The sequence below is a fragment of the Podarcis cretensis genome (genome assembly GCF_951804945.1).
Source record: "Podarcis cretensis genome assembly, chromosome: 1".
Classification (NCBI taxonomy): domain Eukaryota; kingdom Metazoa; phylum Chordata; class Lepidosauria; order Squamata; family Lacertidae; genus Podarcis; species Podarcis cretensis.
Window position 1 is genome coordinate 134,683,368 of NC_137170.1, and position 26,215 is coordinate 134,709,582.

Genomic DNA, 26,215 nt, shown 5'->3' on the forward strand with positions numbered 1-26,215 from the left:
TGCTGAAAGAGGCAGTCATTAAATTGCTTCTATAAAAAACATCTTTGGACCCGGCCGATATGGCCAACTATCGCCAAGTCTCAAATCTTCCATTCTTGGGCATGGTGATTGAGTGAGTGGTTGCTGAACAACTCCAGGCACGCCTGGAGGATGCGGACCATTTGAATCCCCTCCAGTCGGGATTCAGGCCTCATCACGGGACTGAAACTGTCTTGGTCTTGTTGTTAAAGGTAGGTAGCCATGTTGGTCTGCCGTAGTAAAAATAAAAATAAAAAAAAATCCTTCCAGTAGCACCTTAGAGACCAACTAAGTTTGTTATTGGTATGAGCTTTCATGTGCATGCACACTTCTCGCTGGTCGATGATCTCCGGCGGGCTAGGGACAAAGGTGAAAGCTGTTTCCTTGTTCCTACTGGATCTCTCAGCGGCCTTTGATACCACAACATCCTTCTGGACCGTCTAGAGGAGGTGGGAGCTGGGGGCAATGTCATACAGTGGTTCCGCTTCTTCCTCCTGGGCCGTGTCCAGAAAGTGATGGTGGGGGATGAGTGTTCAGACCCCTGGGCTCTTACTTGTGGGGTTCCTCAGGGTTCCGTCCTCTCCCCCATGCTTTTTAATATCTGTATGAAGCCACGGGGAGAGATCATCAGGGGGGTTGGGCTGGGTGTTCATCAGTATGCAGATGATACCCAGCTCTACCTCTCTTTTAAATCAGAACCAGTGAAGGTGGTGAATGTCCTGTGTGAGTTCCTGGAGGCAGTTGGAGGATGGATGGTGGCTAACAGATTGAGGTTGAATCCTGACAAGACAGAAGTACTGTTCTTGGGGAACAGGGGGTGGGTGGATGTGGAGGACTTGCTGGTCCTGAATGGGGCAACTGTGCCTCTGAAGGACCAGATGCGCAGCCTGGGAGTCATTTTAGACTTGCAGCTGGCCATGGAGGTGCAGGTCAATTCTGTGTCCAGGACAGCTGTCTACCAGCTCCATCTGGTAGGCAGGCTGAGACCCTACCTGCCCGTGGACTGTTTCGCCAGAGTGGTGCATGCTCTAGTTATCTCCCGCTTGGACTACTGCAATGCGCTCTACGTGGGGCTACCTTTGAAGGTGACCTGGAAACTGCAATTTAACCAGAATGCGGCAGCTAGACTGGGGACTGGGAGTGGGTGCTGAATCACGTGGGGAGCAGGGAGGAGAGGGGTGAGGGGGAAAGAAAGAGCCTGTTCACTGTTGGAAATCCCATTCCTCCCATGCTGCAGATGTGTGGGATTGTTACATGTCACATGTCTGTTTACATTCTAGCACTGATTATTGGAGTCTTGTGAGCGGAAATAGAGAAACGCTGTTCCGTTTTTTTAATAGCTTTTGCTTTTGCAGCTCTTTCTCTGAGGAAGAAAGACAGAGGGAGAAGCCATGTTTTTCTTTCTTCTGTTACATTTGATTTAATTTGCAATAAATTAGGCTTAGATGTTACTCAAGGCTAAGCTTCTGTTTCAACTCTGCTTGTCGTGTGCTCATGTCCTTGGATATGGGCCACATCAGCGTGACGGGAGACCGGAGTGATGAATCCCGGGCGACGCTGCATGGGGGGGGGCATCGGCATCGGCCTCGGCGTTATCACCCAACGCTATCATCTCTGCCTCGACGCTCGGCTGCTTCCACCTCGCTGCTTGGAGCGTGAGGAGCAGTTTGAGTGCTGCGCTTGGCTGGCTCCGCCTGTCTCAGTTGAGGGGTGCGGGACAGAGCGGGAGCAGCTAGGCTGGGCAGAGGGGCGGGTGATATGAGAAATGTCCTCAGGTGTATGTGGAGAGGCTGGCTTTCTAGTAATGAACTCTGGCGAACTCTGTGCTGGGGCAACGGCACGTGTGCCCACAGAGAGGGCTCTGAGTGCCCCCTCTGGCACACGTGCCATAGGTTTGCCACCACTCCCCTAGGCCATCAGCCTTGAGGTCTCAGACATCTTTCTTGAGACAGCCTCCATCAGCTCAGGCAAGGAAACTGTTGGGTGGCAGGTTTCAGTGGCACAGACCAAGTTCTGATGCAAAACAAAACAGCTTGGTTAAGATCGTTTTTCTTGGCCAATCACTTTTGAATGTACTTCTCTACTTTGACACTAGTGATATACAGGGTGAGTCCTTTAAAAGAGGCCCCATGGATACAGAGTACACATGTTCTTATCTTAAAAAGGTAAAGGGACCCCTGACCATTAGGTCCAGTCGTGACCGACTCTGGGGTTGCGGCGCTCATCTCGCTTTATTGGCCGAGGGAGCCAGCGTTTGTCTGCAGACAGCTTCTGGGTCATGTGGCCAGCATGACTAAGCCACTTCTGGCGAACCAGAGCAGCGCACGGAAACATCGTTTACCTTCCTGCCGGAGCGGTACCTATTTATCTACTTGCACTTTGATGTGCTTTTGAACTGCTAGGTTGGCAGGAGCTGGGACCAAGCAACGGGAGCTCATCCCTTCGCGGGGATTCGAACTGCCGACCTTCTGATCGGCAAGTCCTAGGCTCTGTGGTTTAACCCACAGCGCCACCTGTGTCCCTGTTCTTATCTTAAGGAGTTTATATTAACCCTAACAGGCAACATCTCATTTATTCAAGGTTTGACAGTTTCAGTGATTACTATGGGGTAAGACAGAAGAAGAAGAAGAAGAAGAGTTTGGATTTGATATCCCGCCTTTCACTCCCTTTAAGGAGTCTCAAAGCGGCTAACATTCTCCTTTCCCTTCCTCCCCCACAACAAACACTCTGTGAGGTGAGTGGGGCTGAGAGACTTCAAAGAAGTGTGACTGGCCCAAGGTCACCCAGCAGCTGCATGTGGAGGAGCGGAGACGCGAACCCGGTTCCCCAGATTAGCAGACTACCGCTCTTAACCACTACACCACACTGGCCAAAATTGCTGACATGTATATGTAGTGGTGTATATTATAGCCTTGTTTGTGAGCTCTACATCAGCTTGTATCTACCATCCTCCCATCTTTCCTAATAGGGTAGATCAGTTGAGTAATTTTCTCATAAAATACAGAAGGCTCATTGAGCCCACATTTTTAGCAATTTCGTTGGATGATTAATAGATCCAGGATATTGAATAGTTTGCATGCAAAGGGTGATATCCAAATTGTAAATTCACATTTGACCTAATTATGCCTACATAATACTAAGCTTACTTTGTTGTTCATGGTTTTATTAGCTTTTTTTCAAAATCCTAAGATTAATGGTCCATGGGGTCACGAAGAGTCGGACACGACTAAACGACTAAACAACAACAAAGTGAGAGCCAATGTGAAAAAATGTTAATGAAGGGGAATGTATATGAGAAAGTTCTGACATGAAATCTAGGTTTCTCTTGAAACTATGAATGCAAAAGAGAACTGGCAGAAAACCAAGTTTTAGCCTATTCAAAAGGAAGCAGTCCTATGCTAGGTTAATGTAAGCCATACCCTTCCCTAATTGTAATAACTCTTAACAATTTTTTGCCAAGTATAGAACACATTAGTTTAATGTTACTAAACAGTGAAATGAAACTACAAAATAATGCCAGTGATTTTTATGGCTAACAGTGTTGTACTGTGAATTTGTCTGTGATAATTTAGGAGATCAAATCGTATTTAGTTGATATTTGAAACATCATGGATTGCTGGTTACATTAAAAAAAAATTTAAAACACACAATAGCTGTAAAAGATAAGTTGCTTCTTCAATTTGGTGAAGAAATGCCCGATTGTGTATAAGTACAGCTGGGCTTCTGCAGGGCTGGGTAGAAACACACCTGTCATTGCAAATCAGTTGACCATGGTGATACAACTGAATATTTACCTCCTATAAAAGGTCTGATAGGCCAAAGTGCAACAAATAAAGTACAGTGAAGTCCCTCACAAGCCCTCTGGATTGGCTCTTTTTGTGGTGATACACAGGTAGGAATTGAAAGTGCTCTCTTAATCTTAATGGATGAGGCCATTCTTCTGACTAGTAGGACAAACAGGGCCTTCAATGGGGACGGAAAGCCTAAAGGAAGCCAGTACACCACTGCTTCAGATTCTGCAGGGTGATGTCTTACTCTCCTTGGGTGGTGATGTGCTCTGCTGTGCTCGCTCCTGCAGCTTCCAGGCAGGCTTCATTTGCGGCCTCTCATACTCTTCTATTCAGCACTGTGGTTGTACCTTAGGAGAATGTGCAGTTGTGGCAAGATTATGAACATATATGGAAGGACTGAGGCCTTCTTTGGGTTCTAAACACCATATATGTGGTGACTCTAATATAGAGTGTTGTGAAGTATCTTGTTGTACCTTTCTGTCTTGGTGTACATATGTAAATTGGTCCAAATTCTATCAGGGATAGGGAAAACATGAATTTTAGATCAGGAAAATAAAGGAATCTACTATATATTCTGGAAAAACTTTTTTTACCGTTTGTTCTCAGTAGGTCTGGCCACCTTGATACCATCATCAAACTTGGTATGAGGGTTTCTGAGGTGGGGTGGCAGTTTTTGTTGATGTGGGCAATGCAGCCACCATTTTGAATCAAGATGGCAGTATGAAATGTGACTGCCTGATTTTTGGAGTGATGGGTACAAACTTGACTGATTTCAAACTCTGCATGATTGTTCCCGGGGTGGGGGTGGGGGTCCTGTGGTTTTCTTCAGTGTTGGACTACTGGCCACCATTTTGAATTAACGGTGGTTCAAAATGTGACTTAGGCTTGTCTTCACACATTTTTTTTGTGTGGTGGGTCCAAATGGCACCAATTTCAAACTCTGCATGAGATTTCCAGAGGTGGGGGTAGCAGTTTTGTCAATGTTGGGATGCTACCCACTATTTTGAATCAATATGGTAGACCAGAATGTGGTTTAAGTGGGATTTTGTCCGATTTGGGGCATAACCATTCTAACCTGTGGTAATTTGTATGCCTCTGAAGATATCAGCACTTAACTTGGCACAAGGGTTCCCAAGATGGATGAGGTGGTCTTCATTCGTGTTTGGATGGCAGTTGCCATGTTGAATCAAGATGATGGACCAAATAAACCACAATTAACCATTAGCATCCCCCACCCCCCAAACACTGATTCAGGGCTAATGTTCCCCAGGTCAGGTAGGAGCTCTGAGGTATATGTGTGTGTGTTTGTGGTGTTATTAGTTATCCACCATTCACCCTAAGGTTTCAGGGCAGGTTACAACAATATTACTGTGTGTGTGTGTGTGTGTGTGCACATGCGCATATACTGTAAAACTCACAGATTACCCTATCCACATAAAACCCACCATATTCTTTGGTAGACAGCACCAGGGACTCCCTGCCAGTTCTAAATATGTGGCTTTATATCTGTGCCCCTGAAGCGTCCTAAGGAAGCCAATTCTAATAATTCATTGAAAAACCCGAAAAGCATTAAAAAAAAAACTGGGTGAAGTGGATTATTCAGGAATATGTATGTGGTAATAGATATTCAAGAGGTTACTTCTCACTTTAGTAGGCCAACTATAGGTTGTTGTTTTTGTCCTGGTCTGTTGTGATTAACAGAAATAATTTCCTCTAATACAATGGGGAACCTTTTTTTCAGGCCAAGAGCTGCATTGCTCCATTTAAAACTGTTGCGGGGCTCATTCTAGTAGTGCACTAGGCACAACTTAAAGCACATTGGATGTGTGGCCCCATAATAGCATTTCCTTCAGAGGAAACAAAACACTGGTTTTAATCAGGTTGTGGTAGATTGATTACAAATTTCTGAATCTCTGAAATATAGAGTGAAAACTGTTTCACTGGAAAACTTGATATACTGCACTGCAGCACCCTCCTTTTTTGAAAAGACCATTTTGAGCTTGCTCTGTTCTCATTCTGCTTAGAATTATTTTACCTTTTAGAATCAACATGAGTAGCTTTGACTTTGTTCTGTCTTGAAGGTAACTATTTATTACTGTGCTTCTTTAAATCTCTCGATTAATAGGAGCAATTAAACAATAGTTTAATTTCCATCAAATTAACTGCCCTAAGAGATAATTGCAACATAAATGAAGATAAATTTGTTTCAATACACCAAGAGTTTTATATAAGTCAAGAACTGAATCTCTAGTTTAAAATCAGAGGTGAAACTTGAAATGACATGTGACCTAGTCTTCATACATGACCCAGATGGGCAGATGGGTCTGAGGATTAGATCCATGTGTCTTTAGACCCCTTGTGAGCGGCATTTGAAATTAGCTGTGCGCCAGTCACATTTTGCTACTGACAACTAGCCTTTTGTGACTGGGTGGAGATGTCCAGGCGCCAGCCTTGGTGCTTAGCAGCTCCACCTGCCTAGCTGTAGTCAACTGGTAAGCTGGACACAGCAGCAGTCAATGTGCACAACTTTTGCTGCTTTGCTTTATCCAGCAAGCACCTGAATTGCCTGGTAGCGCAGCAACAAAAGACACACTGCCAAGCAGATCACATGTTTGGCGGGATAGATGCATCTTTTGCTGCCACGCTACCCTGCAGACCCCCTGATTCACCAGACAGTAAGTTATTTATTTTTGCTGCCCTGCTCCTGGGTGATTCAGGTGTTTGGTGGGGGTAGAGCCCTACCCTGCAGACACCCTGATTCACCCAGCTTGCTCAGTTGTGCTGGTCCCAAGCTGCCACTTGGTGGAATGGCATGTGGGGCAAATCTCTGGGAGGTAGAACACTTTGGTAACAGGTACCTCTTATCAGCCTTCACTCGTGTGATAGCTCTGCTTTTTTGAAGATACTACCATCATCCAAGCTTTAGGACAGCCTTCCCCTCCAAACATTTTAAATGAAACTTCCATCAGCCCCATTCCGTATGGCCATGGTGACCAGGTTGGAAGTAGTCTAAAACATTGGGAGGGTAACCTGCATTGGGACCTAGAGAGTAGACTACTTAGTGAAAACTGAGGCTGAAATATCCCTCAGTTTGGCCTTCCTTTTTTAAACTTTGTGCTGATCTACTCCAGGAGAAGTTACAAAAACAAATACATCCTGCATCGAAGGCTGCCCCCTCCTTTTTCTTTTTCTTGGAGATGGAGGATGTGTTTCATTCAGAATAATTCTAACACTGTGACATTCTATCTGCAGTGTTCTAGCTTCCCTCTTGAAAACAAATGATTCACTTAACTGTTCTCATTGCAAATTCATTCATGTGGAATCCAGAAGAAATTGATTTAACTTTTAAAATATTTATTGTGATTGAAAACACATCTTGGTTTCAAGAGATTTGTGGTGTACACCAATAGCCTGTATATTACTAATAACAACAGCAACAGACAAGTAAGCACTTTTACCATTAGCTTCCACTCCTCCGTAGTTTCTATGTGCATCAGCTGCAGGACTGCCAGTTTATGTTGTTGGTCAGATCATGAAATTGCTCTTTAATGGAAGCAGGACTCTGAACAGAGGAGCAAAATGCTTCATCACAGGGTTTCTATGTAATCAAATTCTTTTAATTTTGTCTTTACAGTTGCACAGAAGATTGTTGCAACAAGGAAAAAACAGCAACTTTCGATAGGCCCTTGCAAATCCCTACCAAACTCTCCAAGCCACTCATCTGTATGTTCAGTCCAGGTTTCGGCAGTACATATCAGCCAGGTATGAAATAGAATGTAATTATTTGCATCCCTTTTAGTGGTAGATACAAACTGGGCAACATGAATTGGCATTGGTAACCAGTGTTCTTGCATTTGACTCAGATTCTTCATATCCCAATGCAGCACTGTTACACCTAGGAATAGAATATGGGTTCTGACAACCTCAGGCAGAAAGTATTTTCAATTGTTCTTTGGATAGCTTTCTTTGAGTTGCTGTGCCCTTCTGTTACCTTAATTTATATTGTATTTAGTATTTAGTTCATAATGTGCAACCACAGTTAAAGAGCTAAAGAATCCCCAACCTAAATGTGCTCCATGACCTTCTAAAAAAGGCCACTTAAATAGAGCCTGGAAATTGCTTCTAAACTATGTAAAGTTTAAACTATGTATTTCCATGTGTCTTTGTTGTCTGATCTTGGCCAAATGTGTGATACATTAAGAGGTGGTTCACAATCGAGTTTAGAGATTGCCTTGGAGGTACAGTCATACCTCGGGTTGAAGTTGCTTCAGGTTGAGCGCTTTTGGGTTGTGCTCTGCGGCGACCCGGAAGTAATGGAATGCGTTACTTCCGGGTTTCACCGCTTGCACATGCGCAGACGGTCAAAATGACATCACACCATGCACGGAAGCGGCAAATCGCGACCCACAGGTGCGGGTTGCGTTCGCTTCAGGATGCGAATGGGGCTCTGGAACGGATCCCGTTCGTATCCAGAGGTGCCATTGTATAGGGTAAGAAGGGCATCTTGTATTAGGCTCAAATAGTGTAGGGGTGTGTACATTAAAAAACCAACCAATCACCACACAACAATGCCTTGTTTTAGAGCCACATAAAATCAGTGCAGATATTGGAGCATCGGTGTAATATACTCTTCATCACAATCCTTTTATAGGAGACACTTGGCCTATTCACCTGAAGCTGGTGAGCAGCTTACATGCATCCTCAAAAAGCATCTTATGAGGGCACTTCACCCAGTTACCAGACACTGTTGTTAGCAGCCATTAGCCTGTGCACATTTTGCGAAATCCCTTATGCAGCCTAAAGTCTCTATGTCTTTGTGTATAGTTGGAAGCAGAGCACGGCAGCTGCCAGCTTACCTGAGGGCCAATATTTACTCATTGCATGCAACTAACATTTGAAAGCTTTGTTGAACATTAAGAAGTTTCAAATATGAATAAAACATTTTTAAAGGCATGGTAAGGAACCTGTAGACCTGCAGATGGCAGTTGGAGTCCAGCAACATCTGGAGGTCCCACACGTTCCTCACTTCTCCTGCTTTACAAGTTATAAGACCATGTCAGAACAGGTTTATTGGACAACAATGCTTTGGGAGGTAAACTCTATTGGAATAGTGATCCCAGGATTAGAAGTCCCAGATGTCCCTCTAATAATGTATGTTTTATGCTCATTGTTTCCTTAGTGAGAAAACAAGCATATTGTGTTAGATTCTCAAAATCCTTGGCCAACAGCAAATGTTTATAGATACTGTACTTTCCCAATTTCCACCATAATGGAAGCAGCTACTACCCAGTAACTCTAATAGCAGTGTGAATTTTGCGGGGAGATGTTCCCCAATGGAACCAGGGTGGGGCAGTACTTAATTCAGAAGTAGCATTTTTTAAAAACCAAACAAAAGCAACAAACCAATCCAAGCTCTTTAGCAAACACCAGTTTTGTGACGCTTGGGGAATCCTTCCATTCCTCTCTACATTGGCAACCTTCACAGTTCATTGAAGGGGATATCCCTCAGCTGTATCAGAGTGCTCTAATTTTATCTCCTAGTCTGGAGAACTTTCAAAGGAGGGAGGAATCTATGCAAGATACTAGGCAGGATTGTCATGTTCCACAAAACAGTTTTGCTCTAAACTCTCAGTGACACAAGATTAAAAGAATGAGGGAGGTGCTTCTAGCAGGCAACCCAAGATAGAGTGTGCAGTACACTAAACAATGGGTTCTAAGGATCAAACTCGGGACACACACACACACACACACACACACATTTTTGGATGGCCCTGCTGGCCAGCCAACATTTGTGATGGTCAAGACCATGCTCATCTCTGAATAAGGAAATGTGAGATCCTGTGTGATGTCATGCTGAATTTAAGAGATACTTGAAGTGCTAGCACAATGCAAATGTCAGGGCTAATCCTCCACTCCTGAGAAAAGGCAGACTTTATAACATGTGTCACTTCTGTGGGGCTAAAAGTGTTTCCAAACGATTTTGTCACACGGATGAGCTCCATCCCTCTTCCCAAGCTTAAAGGTGCAAAGGGGAAACACCTGCAGTTGTGCTGGGCTTTTGTAGTGTTTGAACCACCTATCAAGCCAATCCAGCATGGACAAGATCCAGCCATTGTTCAAGCTCTGGAATGATATGGAGGATTGTCTCAGCACTTGTGCTGTACTTCTGAGGTACTCTGAGTGGAGGAGAAGAGTTGGGACTTATCAGCATTTTATATTACACTTTTTAATGTGCTTAGAGCTTTTCTGAAACACAATGTGAAATAGCTATTTCCTCATACCTCTTTGCAGTTTCTCATGTTTGCCAGAGGAAGATGAGACACTCATAGTATTATGTAGATTTTGGACAAGTTTGCCAAGATATTGGAGATTTATAATCAGAATGTATACCTCTTTTAACCTTTTCTACTAAAACAAAACTCATTTTCCTAGTATGCATCCTCATGTATCCAAAATGGCACTGCCTGCAAATAAGAAGGATGTATCAGTGGACTCAGAGATGCCCCAACGTTTGCAGGGGGAAAACTATGGAGTGGGAGAAATTTAGAGCATGCTCAGTTTGGAAAGCTGTTATACTGGAAAACCCTGGGAGTGGGAGGGGAATGAAAGAGGTTAGGCTGGCTGGCTGAAACCTTAATCTCCTTACTACAGAATTTTGTTGCCGGTCCAACTTCTGTCTTTCAAAAGCAACTGCTAGGGTGGGGCTGTAGCCTTATTGGAGTTCACCGATTGGGTCTGCGTTGCTCCGGGACAGGAGGAAGGAAGTCAAATGACACCGAGTTGGTTCAAATAATGAGTTTATTCTGCTCTCCGGATAGCAGAAGGCACTTGTGTGATCAAGTCCACAGCAAGTCCAAAGAAATGACAAGTTTCATGCAGTATATAAATCCTCCAGGCATCCTCCCCCCCTTCCCCAGCCACGCCAACTTGTATACGCAGGTTGACATCACATATGTTCCTGCTCTGGTACTTACTACACAGAAACCCATTTCTTCAGGGCAGCCCAAATTGACTTGAGACTCTGGTGCTAGAAGAAGGGGTTAGTCCTTTATGTCCAGTGAACCTTTCCTAAACTAAAACTTCCCCCAAACTTCTGTTTGCCTGTTAGGGAAAACTTACAGGAAAGTAGCATGTAGGGCACGGATTAACTCCCTTACAGTTCTGATCTAATTTGCTCCCTCCCCAGCTGCTTTTCTTTTAAATATTGAGACAGTAGTTCCTGTCATGGATTTCCAGTATTTTGTCTGTTTTAGTCTTAGGTATTATATATGGCCATGTGAAGTTAAGGAAAATATTTTTATAGATGCCCTAATAGCAGCCTTGAGTTGACCTTCCATTAATCTTATCAAAGATCAATGGGCTGCCTAGAGGTCCTTGCATCAGATGCATACGGATTAAACACAGTAAGAATTTTAAATACATTGCCACTGTTCTGTCAGCCTGTGTGGCTTTTTTGTATTTAAAGGCTACTGCATGTAATTAGTGGCTTGGGTGAATTGCCATGTGGTATCCTCACTATGCAAATTTGTTGGGTACATACTGAATATTTTTCCTCCAATGTGTACCTTTTTGTTTTTTGCTAGTTTTTATTTATATCTGCTGTAGAAGACGGTCCCCAAAAAGAGGCTAGTGCCCATTCCAAGAGTCAAATGTCCAACCAGAAACAAACTTACTCTTTCCTAAAATTAATATGTGTTGAAAATCAGTGTTCTCAAAAAAATAATATTGCAACTTATACTCTTCCATTCAGGACTTACTCAGTATTCTATGTAGTGTCCAGAAGGAATACACCTTGTGAATGATTCTAGACCTCAAATAGTTCTCTATATACTGTTTTGCCCATCACACAGAAAATTTCTTCACACCAATCTCTTCCATGGTATCTGGATGATCTACTGATCAGTTCACTCAGCTTCCAACAGGGACTTAAGAATGTGTACTTTTCCTCATGCCTTCAGTTGCATGACTTAATTAGCAACAAAGAAAAGTGTTTCTGCTTATTATTCTGCAAAGAAAACATCTAGGAGGGAACGTGGCATGTGGAGAGAGTGCTTCTGTTCCTGGACAGACAACAAAAGATTCAGTAGCTAATCATCACAGTGCTGATGTATTTTCACACCAGTCTAATGAGGAGCGCCACTATCAGATGTCCTGCCAGGATGTGATTCTGTGGATGAGGTTCTGCAAACAAGCCTCTTCAGAGATGTTACGTTTCCTGTCTCAGGCCTGGATAACTTAGCAGCTCCATCTACCAGGAATTATACTAATGACTGAACCAAGGCCCCATGTAAGAGAGATATTTCCTCTCAGGCACGTCCCCTAGTTACTATGAAGCCTTCTTGAATGAAGGGCTAATTACCAAAACACACAGGTTCAGTGGATGTGGTCAAAGACAAAGTGACTGGAGCTTTGAATCCCATGATTGGTGCTGTGAGTGTTCAAAGAGTGGAAACAACTCATCAGCAAAGGTATGCATTCCAGAAGTCCAAAGAAACCTGCCAAACTTTGCCCCAGGCACAATATGGGGCAGGGGCACAAATGCAATAATGTGCTGTCTCAGTAGGACTAGTTCCTGGGCAAATACCTTGAATAATAATTGACCAAGGGAAATGGAATACACTTCTCTTATCAGACTCATTCACAGAGTCAAACAGAAGATTTAGGAGAGGAGCTTACACTTATCACCTTGTACTTGCCCATTAGAGTGCTCGTGCTCTTCAGATCTCTTCGGGTTGTCATCTCTCTCTCTCCAGCTGCTGCCGCTTTGCTGTGAGTTTGTGGGGAGGACCGCTCCCCCTGCAAGCCCATTCTCCATCTTGGGCCTGGGGACGGGCCCCATACTCCACCTCAGCATATAAGGCTCCAAGGAGGCCTCGGGACATTGCTGCTGCCGCTCTGCCGTGAGTGTGTGGGGAGGGCTCTTCCCCCTGCAAGCCCATTCTCCACCAGGCCCGGGGGGCGGGCCCACACTCACCACCGCCACAACTTTAAGGACACTGGTGCTGCTGCAGCAAATGTTTAAAATGTTTTTATATATTTTAAAGTGTTTTAAAAGTGTTTTTACTTTTTACTTTGTTGTACCACCATAAACGGTGGTTTTTATCCATGTATTTTTATTTTGTTTTGTTTTATTTTGGGTTGGGGTGGGATGGTTGTTGAGTGGGGTGGGGATTGGTTTTGTTTTGGTGTAATTGTTTTTTGTTTGTTTGCTTTTATATTTTGTAAATGGAGGCGAGTATGAGGCTTGGGATTCCTACTGTGGAGGGGCGAGGGAGGTATGGCGGTGGGGGCAGATGTCATAGGCGAAGGGGATCGAGATACGGATATGCTCGTACCCCTTCCAATCTGCACCCCATCCCGAGAGACGAGGGTAGGGTGAGCAAGGATTACTCACCTCCGTCACTGGTGTTGTGCAATGCCAGGTCTATAGGCAACAAAACCGCCACCCTGCGAGATTTCTTCATCTCGCAGGGGGTCGACCTGGCTTGTGTGACGGAGACCTGGGTGCGCGAAGGGGATACTGTTACCTTACGAGAGATGGCGCCCCGGGGTTTCTCCGTCCTCCACCAGTCGCGGACTGTGGGCCGGGGGGGAGGGGTGGCGTTATTAAGCCGGGAAGATTGTTCTTTCAGGGCTCTACCATCGCCATCGATCCCCGGCATTGAATGTGTTGGCCTAGTGTGGGGCTCTGAGGTGATCTTGGCTGTCCGGCTGGTGTACCGGCCACCTAGCACACCAGCAGCCACCCTGTCAGGCCTGCTGGAGGCGGTGGCCGGCTGGGCCTTGGAATTCCCTAACCTATTGGTATTGGGGGACTTCAACATCCATGCTGATGCCACTCCCTCCTCACAGGCTCTGGACTGGTGTCTTCCATGGCGACACTAGGGCTTTTCCAGTTTGTTTCGGGCCCCATACATCAAGCAGGCCACACTCTGGATTTGATCTTTGGCGTTGGTATAGATGTGAACATGTTTCCTTCGATGAAGGTGCCATGGTCTGATCACTACGCTCTGAAAGCCAGGATTGACGTTCCACCCCCACCCTGCTTAGGTGGCGAGCCGATTTGGGCTCGCCCGCAGAGGCTGATGGACCCTGATAGATTCCATCAAGCCTTGCGGGACCTTTCTCCCCCTGGCGATTCATTGACTGAGCTTGTTGAGGGCTGGAATACCCAGCTCCTGGCAGCCATCAATGAGATTGCACCTAAGCGCCCTCTGTGACCCCGCAGAAACCGGGCTCCCTGGTTTACCGAAGAGCTCCAGAAAATGAAGCGGGACCTCAGACGGCTAGAGCGAGTATGGCGGGGTGCCCGTGACGGAGCTTCAAGAACATCTTATAGGGTTTTTATGAAAACCTACGAGATGGCAGTGAAGGCCTCTAAGAAGTCCTACTTCTCGGCCTCCATTGCATCCGCTAGCTCTCGCCCGGCACAATTATTTAGTATAATTCGGTCTTTAACGTCCCTCGAAGGACAGCCAAATTTAAATAACAATTTGACACACAGCTGTGAGGCATTTGCGAGCTTTTTTGCGGAGAAGGTCCTGTTGCTCCGCCATGACCTCCCTGCCAATTTGGATACAATAAAGGAACTGGAGGCCCCTCGACTGTCCTCTGGTCCAGTATTGGACCACTTTGACCGGATATCCCCAGCCGATGTGGACAGACTCCGAGCTGGAAAGCCCACCACTTGTCCTCTCGACCCGTGCCCGTCCTGGCTGATTAGAGCATGTCCAGACAAGGTGCGGGCCCCCCTGGGGGATATCATCAATTTGTCCCCAGGGGAACTGAAGGAGGCAGTGGTGCGCCCACTTTTAAAGAAAACATCATTAGATCCCTTAGATCTATCCAATTACCGCCCAGTTTCGAATCTTCCATTCCTGGGTAAAGTGATTGAGAGAGCGGTTGCTGAACAGCTTGGTAGGTTTCTGGATGAAACATCGGCTCTGGATCCATTCCAGTCTGGCTTCCGCGCTGGTCATGGGACCGAGACGGCTCTGGTCGCCCTAACAGATGATCTCCGCAGGCAGCTGGATCGAGGCGGGTCGGGGCTGCTGATTCTTCTAGACCTGTCAGCAGCCTTTGACATGGTCGATCACGAACTCCTGGACCACCGCCTTGCCGACGTGGGGATCCAGGGCACAGTCCTTCAATGGCTGCGCTCGTTTCTCTCTGGTCGGGGACAGAGGGTGGCGCTTGGGGGGGAATTGTCATCCCGCCACTCCTTGGTGTGTGGAGTGCCCCAGGGTGCGATACTCTCCCCGATGCTTTTTAACATCTTTATGCGCCCCCTCGCCCAGCTTGTCCGGAGTTTTGGGCTGGGCTGCCATCAGTATGCTGATGACACCCAACTCTATCTGTTGATGGATGGCCATCCTGACTCGGCCCCAGACACACATCAGATGCTTGGAAGCTGTGGCTGGATGGTTACGTGGGAGCCGGTTGAAGTTAAATCCTTCGAAGACAGAGGTCCTCTGGCTGGGACGGGACGATATGGGATTGAGGGGAAAACTCCCATCTCTTGCGGGGGTGCAATTAGTGCCAGCACCGTCCGTTAAGAGTTTGGGTGTAATCTTCGATACCTCCCTCTCCATGGAGGCGCAGATTGCAGCTATAACAAAGGCGGCATTTTTTCATCTCCGCCAAGCTAAGCAGTTGGCTCCTTACCTCTCTCGCCCTGACCTAGCCACTGTGATCCATGCGATGGTCACCTCCAGACTGGATTATTGTAACTCGCTCTACGTGGGGCTGCCCTTGAGACTGACCCAGAAACTCCAGCAGGTGCAGAATGCCGCAGCGAGACTCCTTATGGGGTCTTCGCTGCGAGATCACATTCACCCGGTGCTATACCAGCTGCACTGGCTCCCGGTGGAGTACAGGATCAGGTTTAAGGTGCTGGTTTTAACCTTCAAAGCCCTATATGGCCTAGGACCCTCGTACCTATGGGACCGCCTCTCCTGGTATGCCCCACAGAGGAACTTACGGTCTTCAAATAAAAACATCTTGAAGGTCCCAGGCCACAGAGAGGTTAGGCTGGCCTCAGCAAGAGCCAGGGCTTTTTCGGCTGCGGCTCCAACCTGGTGGAAACCTCTGTCACAAGAGACAAGGGCCCTGCAGGACTTGACATCTTTCCGCAGGGCCTGCAAGACAGAGCTGTTCCACCAGGCCTTTGGTCAGGGCGCAGCCTGACTCCCTCCTTTGGCAATCTTTACAAAACTTTAGTTTATGGTTGCCATCAATTTTGATTTTAATTAATTTTTATAATGTTTTTATAATGTTGCACTGTTTTAGTGTTGTTAGCTGCCCTGAGCCCGGCTTCGGCTGGGGAAGGCGGGATATAAATAAAAATTTATTATTATTATTATTATTATTATTATTATTATATAAAAAAATAACCAATACTAAGACAAGACAAGTCAGTGTCATGTTAGAAATATTTAGCTTTTAAATAGCCTACGGTTAAAGTATATAATGAGGGACGCGGGTGGCGCTGTGGGTAAAACCTCAGTGCCTAGGACTTGCCGATCGTATGGTCGGCGGTTCGAATCCCCGCTGTGGGTTGAGCTCCCGTCATTCGGTCCCAGCTCCTGCCCACCTAGCAGTTTGAAAGCACCACCAGGTGCAAGTAGATAAATAGGTACCGCTTTATAGCGGGAAGGTAAACGGCGTTTCCGTGTGCTGCGCTGGTGCCGGCTCGCCAGAGCAGCTTTGTCACGCTGGCCACGTGACCCGGAAGTGTCTCCGGACAGCGCTGGCTCCCGGCCTCTTAAGCGAGATGAGCGCGCAACCCCAGAGTTGGACACGACTGGCCCGTACGGGCAGGGGTACCTTTACCTTTACCCTAAAGTATATAATATTCCCCACGTATCCTAGAAAATATTTGTATTAAACAATCAAGTATTAAAAGATCAAGTAGTAGTTAACATGTTTAATTTCTTATTTTAATCATCCCATTCACCATCATTCTCTAAGTCAGATTCTTCAGTATCTGAAAGATGTATTGCCATGTGTCACTTCTGAACAACATCCTTAACAGCAGCAACTATTTCTTCATCAATGGGGGGTGTTGGATTCTGAGCCCCTGGTTTCAATTGTTTCCCTTTTCTGAAACGACTCATTAGAACATCTTCGGTGAAAGGAGTTGATTGATTGTCACTCTCTGACCTTTTCAACTGCACATCCTTCAGATTTTGGATCAAATTGTGTTGAGATTCCCTTTTGGAAGGAGAGATGCAAAGTGCTGGGAATATGACAACTGAAGGGAGATCAACATTATGGGACAGCTTACTTGATTTTTATATGGAGGAAGGCACTTCTTAAATCCACCCTTCGTTCCTAGACTATGGGAGTCTAGTTTACTGTTTGGGCTGCAAGTTGAACCCAGCTCTGTGGGCATCACAGAATAAAGCAGAGGATGGCCAAGGGATTTTTTCAATAAGCCTTTTGCCTTTGTCTCTTTCAATACTGCTTCTGCGCCCCCACATTTCTCAATTACTTCAAAAATCTTCTTTAATTTTCTCCTGTCCTTCAGATGGTCCTGCGTTATGCCAGCCTTAGCAAAGATCTTCAGGATCTAAGCTGGTAGCAAAGCCAGTTTGGGACCTCATCCAATGTGACAGATATGTTTGAAGTTTCTGGGGTTCCCAATATATTCTTTGCTTAGCTTATGTCTTCTGGATTTTCATTTCCAGTTTCTTATCTCAAGCGATGCTTGAGAAGCACAACATGAAGGAGATGAGACCGTACAGTTTGATGATCTTGTACTTGGATGAGGATAAGATAATGGACAAGATGCCTCAGAGGCAGGAGCAATAACAACAACACTTCTAAACAACGTCATTTTCTCACAACTCAGGCTGCATTCTGTCCCACAACTTTTTAAGGTTGTCAACTCAGTAACCATTATGTCCCTTGATTACTATGATATGCCCTCCCAAGACCAAGACCTCAGCTGGGGCTACTGTATCTGAACAGCAACAACTTTGCTTGTCTTCTCTTTAATAATACCTTATCTTTTAAAAGTCTTGAATTGAAAAACACCAAGCAGTCTCCTGGACCTTTAAATGGTTTTGTACTCTCAGATCTTATTTGGAATTCTTTGTCTATATCCATCCACAACTCATTTTGTTGTACGCCCAGCGAGATTGCTAATTCTTGTCTTTTGGTCAATCCTTTCTTCTTGTGCCTCTGGGAGACCTTTGAAGTGTAAAGCCATCTCTCTCTGGTGCATCTCCAGAAGAGCTATCTGGTCCAAAGTAGTTTCATGTAATGTCACTAGATCCTTTATTTCTTCATTCGTTGTTTCTTGATTTTTCCTCGGCTCTTTATTTTCATTCACTAATTTCTTAGAAGTGTCTTCCTGCTTGTTGATTCTGTTCTTGAGGTCCTGGACTGATTTATATGTGTGTTTATGTTTGATTGTTTGATTGTTTGATTTTTTATTTGTTCAGAAAGTTCTTTTATTAATTTAGCATTCTGCTCATTTTTGCTATCCATTGCGTCGTTTGTCGTTTAAGTTCTTGTCCATTTTTGCTATCATCTCTTTTATATCAAACTTAAATATTTGAATCCTCTGGGATTATCTTCCCTCTTTCCTTTCCATATTGCTTTTACCTTTTTAATGCTAATAGTTGTATGAGTTACTTTCTCATCCCCCTGTCCTAGCCCCCTGATATTTTCTTAGTCTTATATCTATTCTGCTTGAGTTTAAGGGTGTTCCCAGATTGAGAGCTGCGGGAAATCCCTTTCCCAGGGTGTCATTGGCAAAAGGATTCTTCCTGATAACGTACAAGGAAGTGCCATCCCTGAACTAGACTTCCGATCCCAGAACCTCAGAATGGGAATTTGCTGTAAGGCTAAATTTTCTACTTTCCCTCTCTGTTGACACTGAATATGTTTTTATAATCTATCTTCTCATTTCAAAATGGTTTTCATCAAATCAAAGTAGGTGCTTTCTTGGTCTTCTGCTCGCAGGTCTAGCTATACTCCATTTCCCCCCTTATACTAATAATTTCATCTTAACTTCAGCAGTTCTACCTGTTTAGTTAAGGCAGGGATGGGCAAATTTACTGAAATAAAGGGCTGTATTCTCTCCAGGGGTGGGGAAGTTCATACCAGGGTGGGGTGGTGATACACTGTAATGCAACCTTCAGGAATGGTAGACAGTTACTCAGCTGCTCCTTTTCCTTCGTTCTTGTTCATCCACTATTAATCCATATGGCACTGAAGTTTATTTCACAGTTGCCTTTCTCCATGTACAAGTGCATGTGATGGTAGCTCATTCCCACGGGAGGCAGAGATGAGACCAGCTTGGATGGCTTCAAAGAAGATTAAACAAATTCATGGAGGAGAGGGCTATTGAAAGCTACTAGCCTGGATGACTTTGCCTCTGCAGTTGGAGGCAGCAATGCTTCTGAGTACCAGTTGCTAGAAGCCACAGGAGGGAAGAGGCTCATGTGCTTCTATCCTGCTTGGTTTTGGTTAGCCACTGTGAGAACAGGGGGTGCTGGACTAGATGGGCTATTGGCCCTGTCCAGCAGGCTCTTCATCTTCTTATGTTCTTAGTGCATTCAGATTGATCAGCTTAAGAGAAGTGCTTTGGAAGGACTGTGTGCCTTTTCAGCCTTGCAAACAAGGTGGCTGTGGGGGCTTTTTAATATCAAAGCTGTTACTGTAGTATTTGTGGATGTCCTTTTATAAAAGGAGGACAAGAGCAAAAGGCTATACTCTAGTTATTGAATTTAGTTTGGGGATATAGTTGCTGCTAGATGAATGGAACTCTGAAATAGATTCTGTTGAACAATCCTATGAATTAAGATCAGCTTGACAGCAGAACAAATTTTGTAACAGCTTTGGTCATCTTTGGATTGGGCCCTTAGTTGAAGCCACCTAGAATGTTGTTTTTCCTTCATCTAAAGAATCAGATATGGGTGATATGCTGAATTGATCAAGAAAAATGTACTTTGGAAATGCTACATTTTATTGGGTTGTTTTTTTTTTACTTGAGATTGTTCAGTTTGGCTTGAAATCCTCTATCCCCACCCCACTCCATTTCCAGCGCAAACTGGCTAGTGGTTCTAGGATTCTGTGACCTCAGCTCCAGTCCACTATAGACAAAGCACCACAAATTTTGGACAATATGACTGATTTGTAAATGGTGTATAGTGCTATGCATCAGGAACAATATTCAGCTAATAGGAAAGAGAGGTTAGCTTTAACCCAAGGTACTATTTCTGGGTTAGCAGAGTCTGTAACTTGAAGCGTCTGTAACCTGAAGAATTTGTAACCTGAAGCATCTGTAACCCGAGGTACCACTGTATTCCAATTGTCTCTTCCAGTTAAGTTCCAAGAGTAAGAGAGATTGTGATAATTTTTTATTTTTATTTTTTTAAACCTACTCTGCCTGCTAAAGATGAAATTAAACTTGTGAAGTAGCAATTGGCTTTCTTCCTGTAAAATGGATTTTAATCATTGCAGACCAGCAACGGAGGAGGGAGTTTAAGTGATTATTCTTCCTCTGTCCCATCTACTCCAAGCACCAGCCAGAAGGAGCTACGGATTGATGTTCCACCTACCACAAATACTCCAACTCCTGTTCGTAAACAGTCCAAGCGCCGGTCCAATCTTTTTACGGTTAGTGAACCAGGAGACAGAATGCTTGTCTCTGTTAATTCATCATTGCTCCTTGATTTACTTCTCTAGTGTTATCTTTGCTGACCAACTAGGCATTTGTTTTGATTCTTTAGCAGAACAATAGAGAACCTAGCTCTTGAAGTAGGGACATGGGTAAGCTATGGATAGGGTTCAGGGGCATTAGGCTTCCCTGGAATAGTGAAGGGTTTCTCAAAATGCTCTTTCTTCTGTAGTACAAGCTATGACAAAAGTAAGGCGTCAATACCTCTGTCCTGCTCCTGATTCCACTCGTCTGCTTTCCCAGGCAGGAGCCGACAGGCCCTCTGCTGCACGTCCAGTAATCTTTTCCACACCATGGCACCCACCCATGGCTTGCCGCCTGAGGACTGTTCATGCAGGCACAGTTGCACTTGCTCTCCTTGTGCTCCATGGACGTTTCAGGTACAGTGGGCAAGATTATGTTAGAGAGTCTTTTCTGCTGTGGTGCCCAGAATGTGGAACTCTGTCCTAGTTGGTTTGCTTGGCTGGTTTGCCAGTATTTCTCTCTTTGCCAGAAACATTTTTTGATAAGCTTTTGATTTACTTGCTACGCTGCTGTTTGTGATTTGCTTGTTGACTCCTTTGTGGTTAACTGTCTGCTGCTTTTTGTAGGTTGGTTGTTGTTGGTTGATTATGGTTTAATGGATTTTTTAGCTTGGAAGACGCCTTGAGCGCTTCCTTTGAAAATTGGTATGCAGTTTTGAATAAAGAAAATAAGTTTTGAGCTTATCTTTAATTCCTTTTTCATGCTGTGTCTATTCCTTTAAGCAATACAGTGGCGCCTCGCAAGATGAAATTAATTCGTTCCGCAAGTCTCTTCGTCTTGCGGTTTTTTCGTCTTGCGAAGCACGGCCATTAGCGGCTTAGCGCTATTAGTGGCTTAGCAGCTTAGAAAAGGGGGGGAAAGGGAAAAAACTCGCAAGAACTCGCAAGACGTTTTCGTCTTGCGAAGCAAGCCCATAGGGAAATTCGTCTTGCGAAGCACCTCGAAAACGGAAAACTCTTTCGCCTAGCGAGTTTTTCGTCTTGCGAGGCATTCGTCTTGCGGGACACCACTGTATAGTAATAAAGACAGAAGAATCTTAAACACCAGCAATGAACTTATTTTGTTTGCTCCTTATGGTCAGGACTGACCCAGTGGCAGGTGTTATGGGTGGGGGGGCCCTCTCTGCATTTACCCTTTGGGAACTATACATTGTGTGAGGATGCAGCAGCAGGCGGCCTTTTCTGCTATAGCACCCTCCCCTCATCATCTTGACAGGCACCAAGGTGGTATTATTTTTGGTGACAAATTGTATTTGCTGGTGTTTGAGTTGTGCTGATTATAGCTTGGAATGGGATCTGCCTAATAGTCCGCTGTATATTTTAGTTTAATTCTAATTTTAGAATTTCTTGTTGTAGATTTTGTTTAATTTTCTGAGTTGTTGTATATCATGGATTGGTACTGTAAACTGTCCTGTGGTCAGTCTGGACAAAAGGTGGGTTAGAAATAAAGCTAACAAATAAACAGTTTGTTTTAATGTTGATTGTGATTTTATGTTGTTATATTCACTGCTGTTTTACAGAATATGTGCCCTGACCTAAGATCAATGGATATAGGGTGGGAGATGAATATTTTTGATGAATTAATAAATACCACAATGTTAGGCTTTCTAGGAAAAGTGGAATGTACTGGAATGTGCACACATTAGCTTAATGGTGATGTGACTCTGCTGTGTTGTGAGATTGTTAGATAATGTCTTCCTCCACTAGATGTCAGTGTCAGTCAAGGAACAGAATGTAGAACAGGAGAACTTGAAATGGTCTCTAGAAAGACCATTTGGATTTGTACGCAGAAATTACAGCTTCTTCTTCTGCTCATATTTTGTTTAGAATCCTGATGTGAGGATGTGCATATTTTAATATTGAAGGCAATGGATTAAAATGGAAGGGTTAAGCACACAGAGTTGTATCTAGTCTTCCCAGGAGCACTGTTCCAGACAGGGGAAGCTCTGCTGGAAGAAGCTGGGATGGCCATTGTCTCCCATTTCCCCACTGTCACCAGAGCCCCCAGGAGGGCTGGGCGATGTTGCCAGGGGAAGGGCAGACCGGTGACTATCGCCTCTGCTTTGCCAGTCCTTCTGCTAGTGGGAGCCTCTTTTCATGCAGGGACATTTCTAGATCCAGCCCATTCATACGGTTTTTCACAAGGAATATACAGTACGAAGAACAAAAACTTACTTCAGTGATTCTAAATTTAATTCATAAAGCCACTACTAATAAACCTCTATCCATTGGAAGTAAAACTGGCTGGCAGAGGTAGATTCATTTACTTGTTTTAAATACAGTACTGCAGAAATAATTGGATGCTCTAATATTTTTACATACAACTACAAAATGGGATTTTTTGTAGTTCCAAGGAGAGAAACACATCGTGATTGATCAGATAATGTAAAAACTGATAATACTAACTAACTAGTTGGTAGTTTCATTTACAGAGGGCATTCTCCACGTAGAAAATCCATGATAGATTATGCTGTGTTGCAACTGCCCCATAACAAAACAACAAATATGCTAGAAATTAGATAGAAACTTACAACAAATTGATCTTTAAAAATATTGTTTCTACAAGGATGCTGATACATTAGTGTTCATCAGAAATGATGCTGTATTTCATACTCTTTCACTTGAATTAAAGGATGGTAGCAGTGGCCATTTCTGTAATGAATAAAAACCTCCTTTCCAGATGCTCAGATTGTTTCATGACACACTTTTGTGGACCGAAGGAGCAACTCAGTCTGAGCAGCTGCAAGGTTTATCATATTTTGTGAAATTAGTTTTATAATACATAAGAAATCCCACATATTATTGTGGCTATATAATCAGTAGTGTGATTTCTCTGAAGAAATTTAATTGGTGCGCAGCTTTTTATGATATAAGGTATTTTTTTTAGGTCTATTGTTCAAAGTATGCAGATATAGGTCATTGTTGACCAAGCCACCTAATCTTAATTACCCTTGGAAGATAAATAATATTTACTGTAAGCCAAATGAGTATACCCATCTCAAAGTAAGGCTTATTTGTTTAGTAAACAAAAGCGCAGGTCATTTTAATGAAAATTTCGCTTCACTGAGCAATGGATTTCTGCATCTCATTATATGCAGAATATTATATATGGTATGGTTCTGTCTTTAGATAAAACTATTATAAACAAATTGTTCTTTCCCAGTTTTTTTAAAAAAATAAAAAGTAGCAGTAGTCCATTAAGAATGTGTTCATACCTATTTCCTGGTTTTGAATGTGAGCCATATGTAGTTGAAAACAGGTGTAGGGGAATCTACTTGCCCTCAAATATGTGAAATTACAGGATCTATTAGTAGCATAGATATTCTAAAAGTACTAAAAGATCTTGAATGTGGGCTAAATAAGATATATGGTTTTGGAGCAGGCTAAGGCAGGTTTTTGGGGCCTGATAGGACTAATTTTATTTTTTAAATAATAAAACATATTTCTGTTAAAATATTTAAAGTGGTTCACAAGCAAAATTCCTCAGCCAAAAATGTACAAACAGGAGCTGTTTCTAGCCAACTATTATGGATTTAGGGAAGGATATCCAGAAGGACTGAGGAAAAGCTGTGAGAAGCTTGCAAATATGGAAGAAAAAATTAGGCTGCTCTCGAACTTGAGAGAAGCGGGAACTTTGGCATGTAGTTGAGGGTGTGGTAAACTCAGTGTCTTTTACTGAGGCCGTAACTCAGCAACAGGGAGTATGAGGTTCACCACATGGTTCTGGACTCCAACTCTGATCTGCCACAAACAGAATGGTCAACACAGTAAGGGATGTGGGAAGTTGCAATCCAGCAATCCTGAAGGACCACATGTTCCCTGTACCTTCTCTACCTGGCTAGCCGTACAAGTGAGCCAGGTTGGGAGAATGCAAGCGACCCCCTTTTAGGGGGTAGGCCATCCAAATAGTATGAACTTATATCAAAACACTGTATACTTCTCCTGTTCCCTGAACTATACATATTTTGTTTTTCACATGCACTTAATTCCATGATGGTTATTCTTTGAAATTCTGTGGTCTGAAATTTTAGTTTTCTTCATCCATTCCTTAAAATACAAAAAGTAGTTGTGACTGATATCCTTATTTCAATTTGCATTCCAAATTTAAACGTTTGAGACAACTCAGTAATGCATTGTAGATAAGCAGCATGATTTCACATCACTTGGTTTTTATTAGCATTCAGTTGTGGCACTGGACATCACCAGTATGTTCACTTCATATATCATCTATGATTTGAAAAGCGCATGAAAATGTTTCCCCATTTTCAATATTGCGTGAGTAATGTTCCCACTGAAAAGTAATGGAGTGAAGTTGTCACTTGTCAGCATAGTTATTAAGGGGGATGACTTTTAGGTCTTGCTCATAATAAAATAAATCTGTCACATGTAGATTTACTTATCTCACAATAAAGGAGGAGGGTAGGAAGTTCTATTTAAATAAGATTGTGTGTATTTGTCCCACAGCTGTGTAAAAGCAAGCAAGATGAAATGCTTTAAAATAGACAGTACTTACGTTTTGTTTTTGTTCTGTTTTTAAATTAACCAAGATAAAGTAGCCGTTTGTTTTAAAGGAAAGCTTTTATTGTATCTTATCCATTGATCTTTATAGTGAGAGAGGTATGCAGATAAGAATGATTAGCATTTGCCACTTTTATGCTTGTCAAAGCAGCTTGGTTTTCCAAGCATTGTTGGTTTGACTTTGATGCTATCATTCGAAAGTAGTAAAAGAGGAAATTTAATGAAATTTAATTCCAATCAAGGTAATCCATAAAATTACACTGCTGAGTAGTTAATAGCCTTTTAAAATCCCATCAGATGATAATTAAGTATATACACTTGTATAAGGAGTTGCCTATGTAGAAAGGCACACAATTTCCTGTTAGCTTTTCTTGTGTCTGTATTGAATTCACAGGAGTTGCTGCTGAGCCATTTAAAAGCTTAAATATTAATATGTAGGTAATATTTTAATTATGTCTTTTGATCTATCTTCTGGTGTGTTAAAACAACTTTTTAAATTTCAAATGTGAATATGGGAAAATATGTGAATTGGTGTTATTAATAACAGTGTTAACTTTGCTTTTACCTTGCAGTCTCGGAAAGGGAGCGACCCAGACAAAGAAAAGAAAGGATTGGAGAGCAGAGCAGATAGTATTGGAAGCGGTCGTGCAATCCCAATTAAACAGGTATATTCTTTTGTGTGTGTGCGTGTGTGTGTATGCACACAGGCCTACGCACACACACGTTTTCCTGTAGTTGGAGACACACCTCAGGTCTTAAACACCATGATGCTGGGCCTGTGTGCCAAGATTTGTTTGATGTGCTGTGGTGATGAATGTTGAAGTCACTCACTTGACATCAATTAGGAGAGGTTCCTATGTGTATTAAAATAGGATCATTAGAATAAGAAGAGGGGAAATGTGACAACAGGCCTAATGAAGTGCAGTCTGCTGGCCTGCATATGGAGCGTGCTTCTAGGCTGAGCTGGCTTCAAAGCCTGCCTTTGTAGAGAGGGCTTTGATTGGGCCGTTTGCTGCCAGTCGACAAGGGTAAATCAGATCGCTGTACAAGAGCCCCTTGTGATCACAGAAATAGCCTGATGTGGCCCTCATTTGCTATTGCAGAAGGACATCTGAACACTGTTCCAGGCTGGTTTGCGACAACTAGGCAATTAGTTGCGATAATCATAGCTGGTG

General features: G+C 43.6%; 1 protein-coding gene across 4 annotated transcripts in view; it reads left to right on the forward strand.

Annotated features, from left to right (window-relative positions):
* AGAP1 (ArfGAP with GTPase domain, ankyrin repeat and PH domain 1) overlaps positions 1 to 26,215 on the forward strand; it is a 334,103-nt gene that overhangs the window by 92,636 nt on the left and 215,252 nt on the right. For all 4 annotated transcript variants that reach the window (XM_079976700.1, XM_079976701.1, XM_079976698.1 and 1 more), the window contains exons 7-9: positions 7,444 to 7,571; positions 20,283 to 20,438; positions 25,613 to 25,705. In XM_079976700.1, the coding sequence (XP_079832826.1) occupies positions 7,444 to 7,571; positions 20,283 to 20,438; positions 25,613 to 25,705 (377 nt within the window). The remainder of the gene's footprint in view (positions 1 to 7,443; positions 7,572 to 20,282; positions 20,439 to 25,612; positions 25,706 to 26,215) is intronic.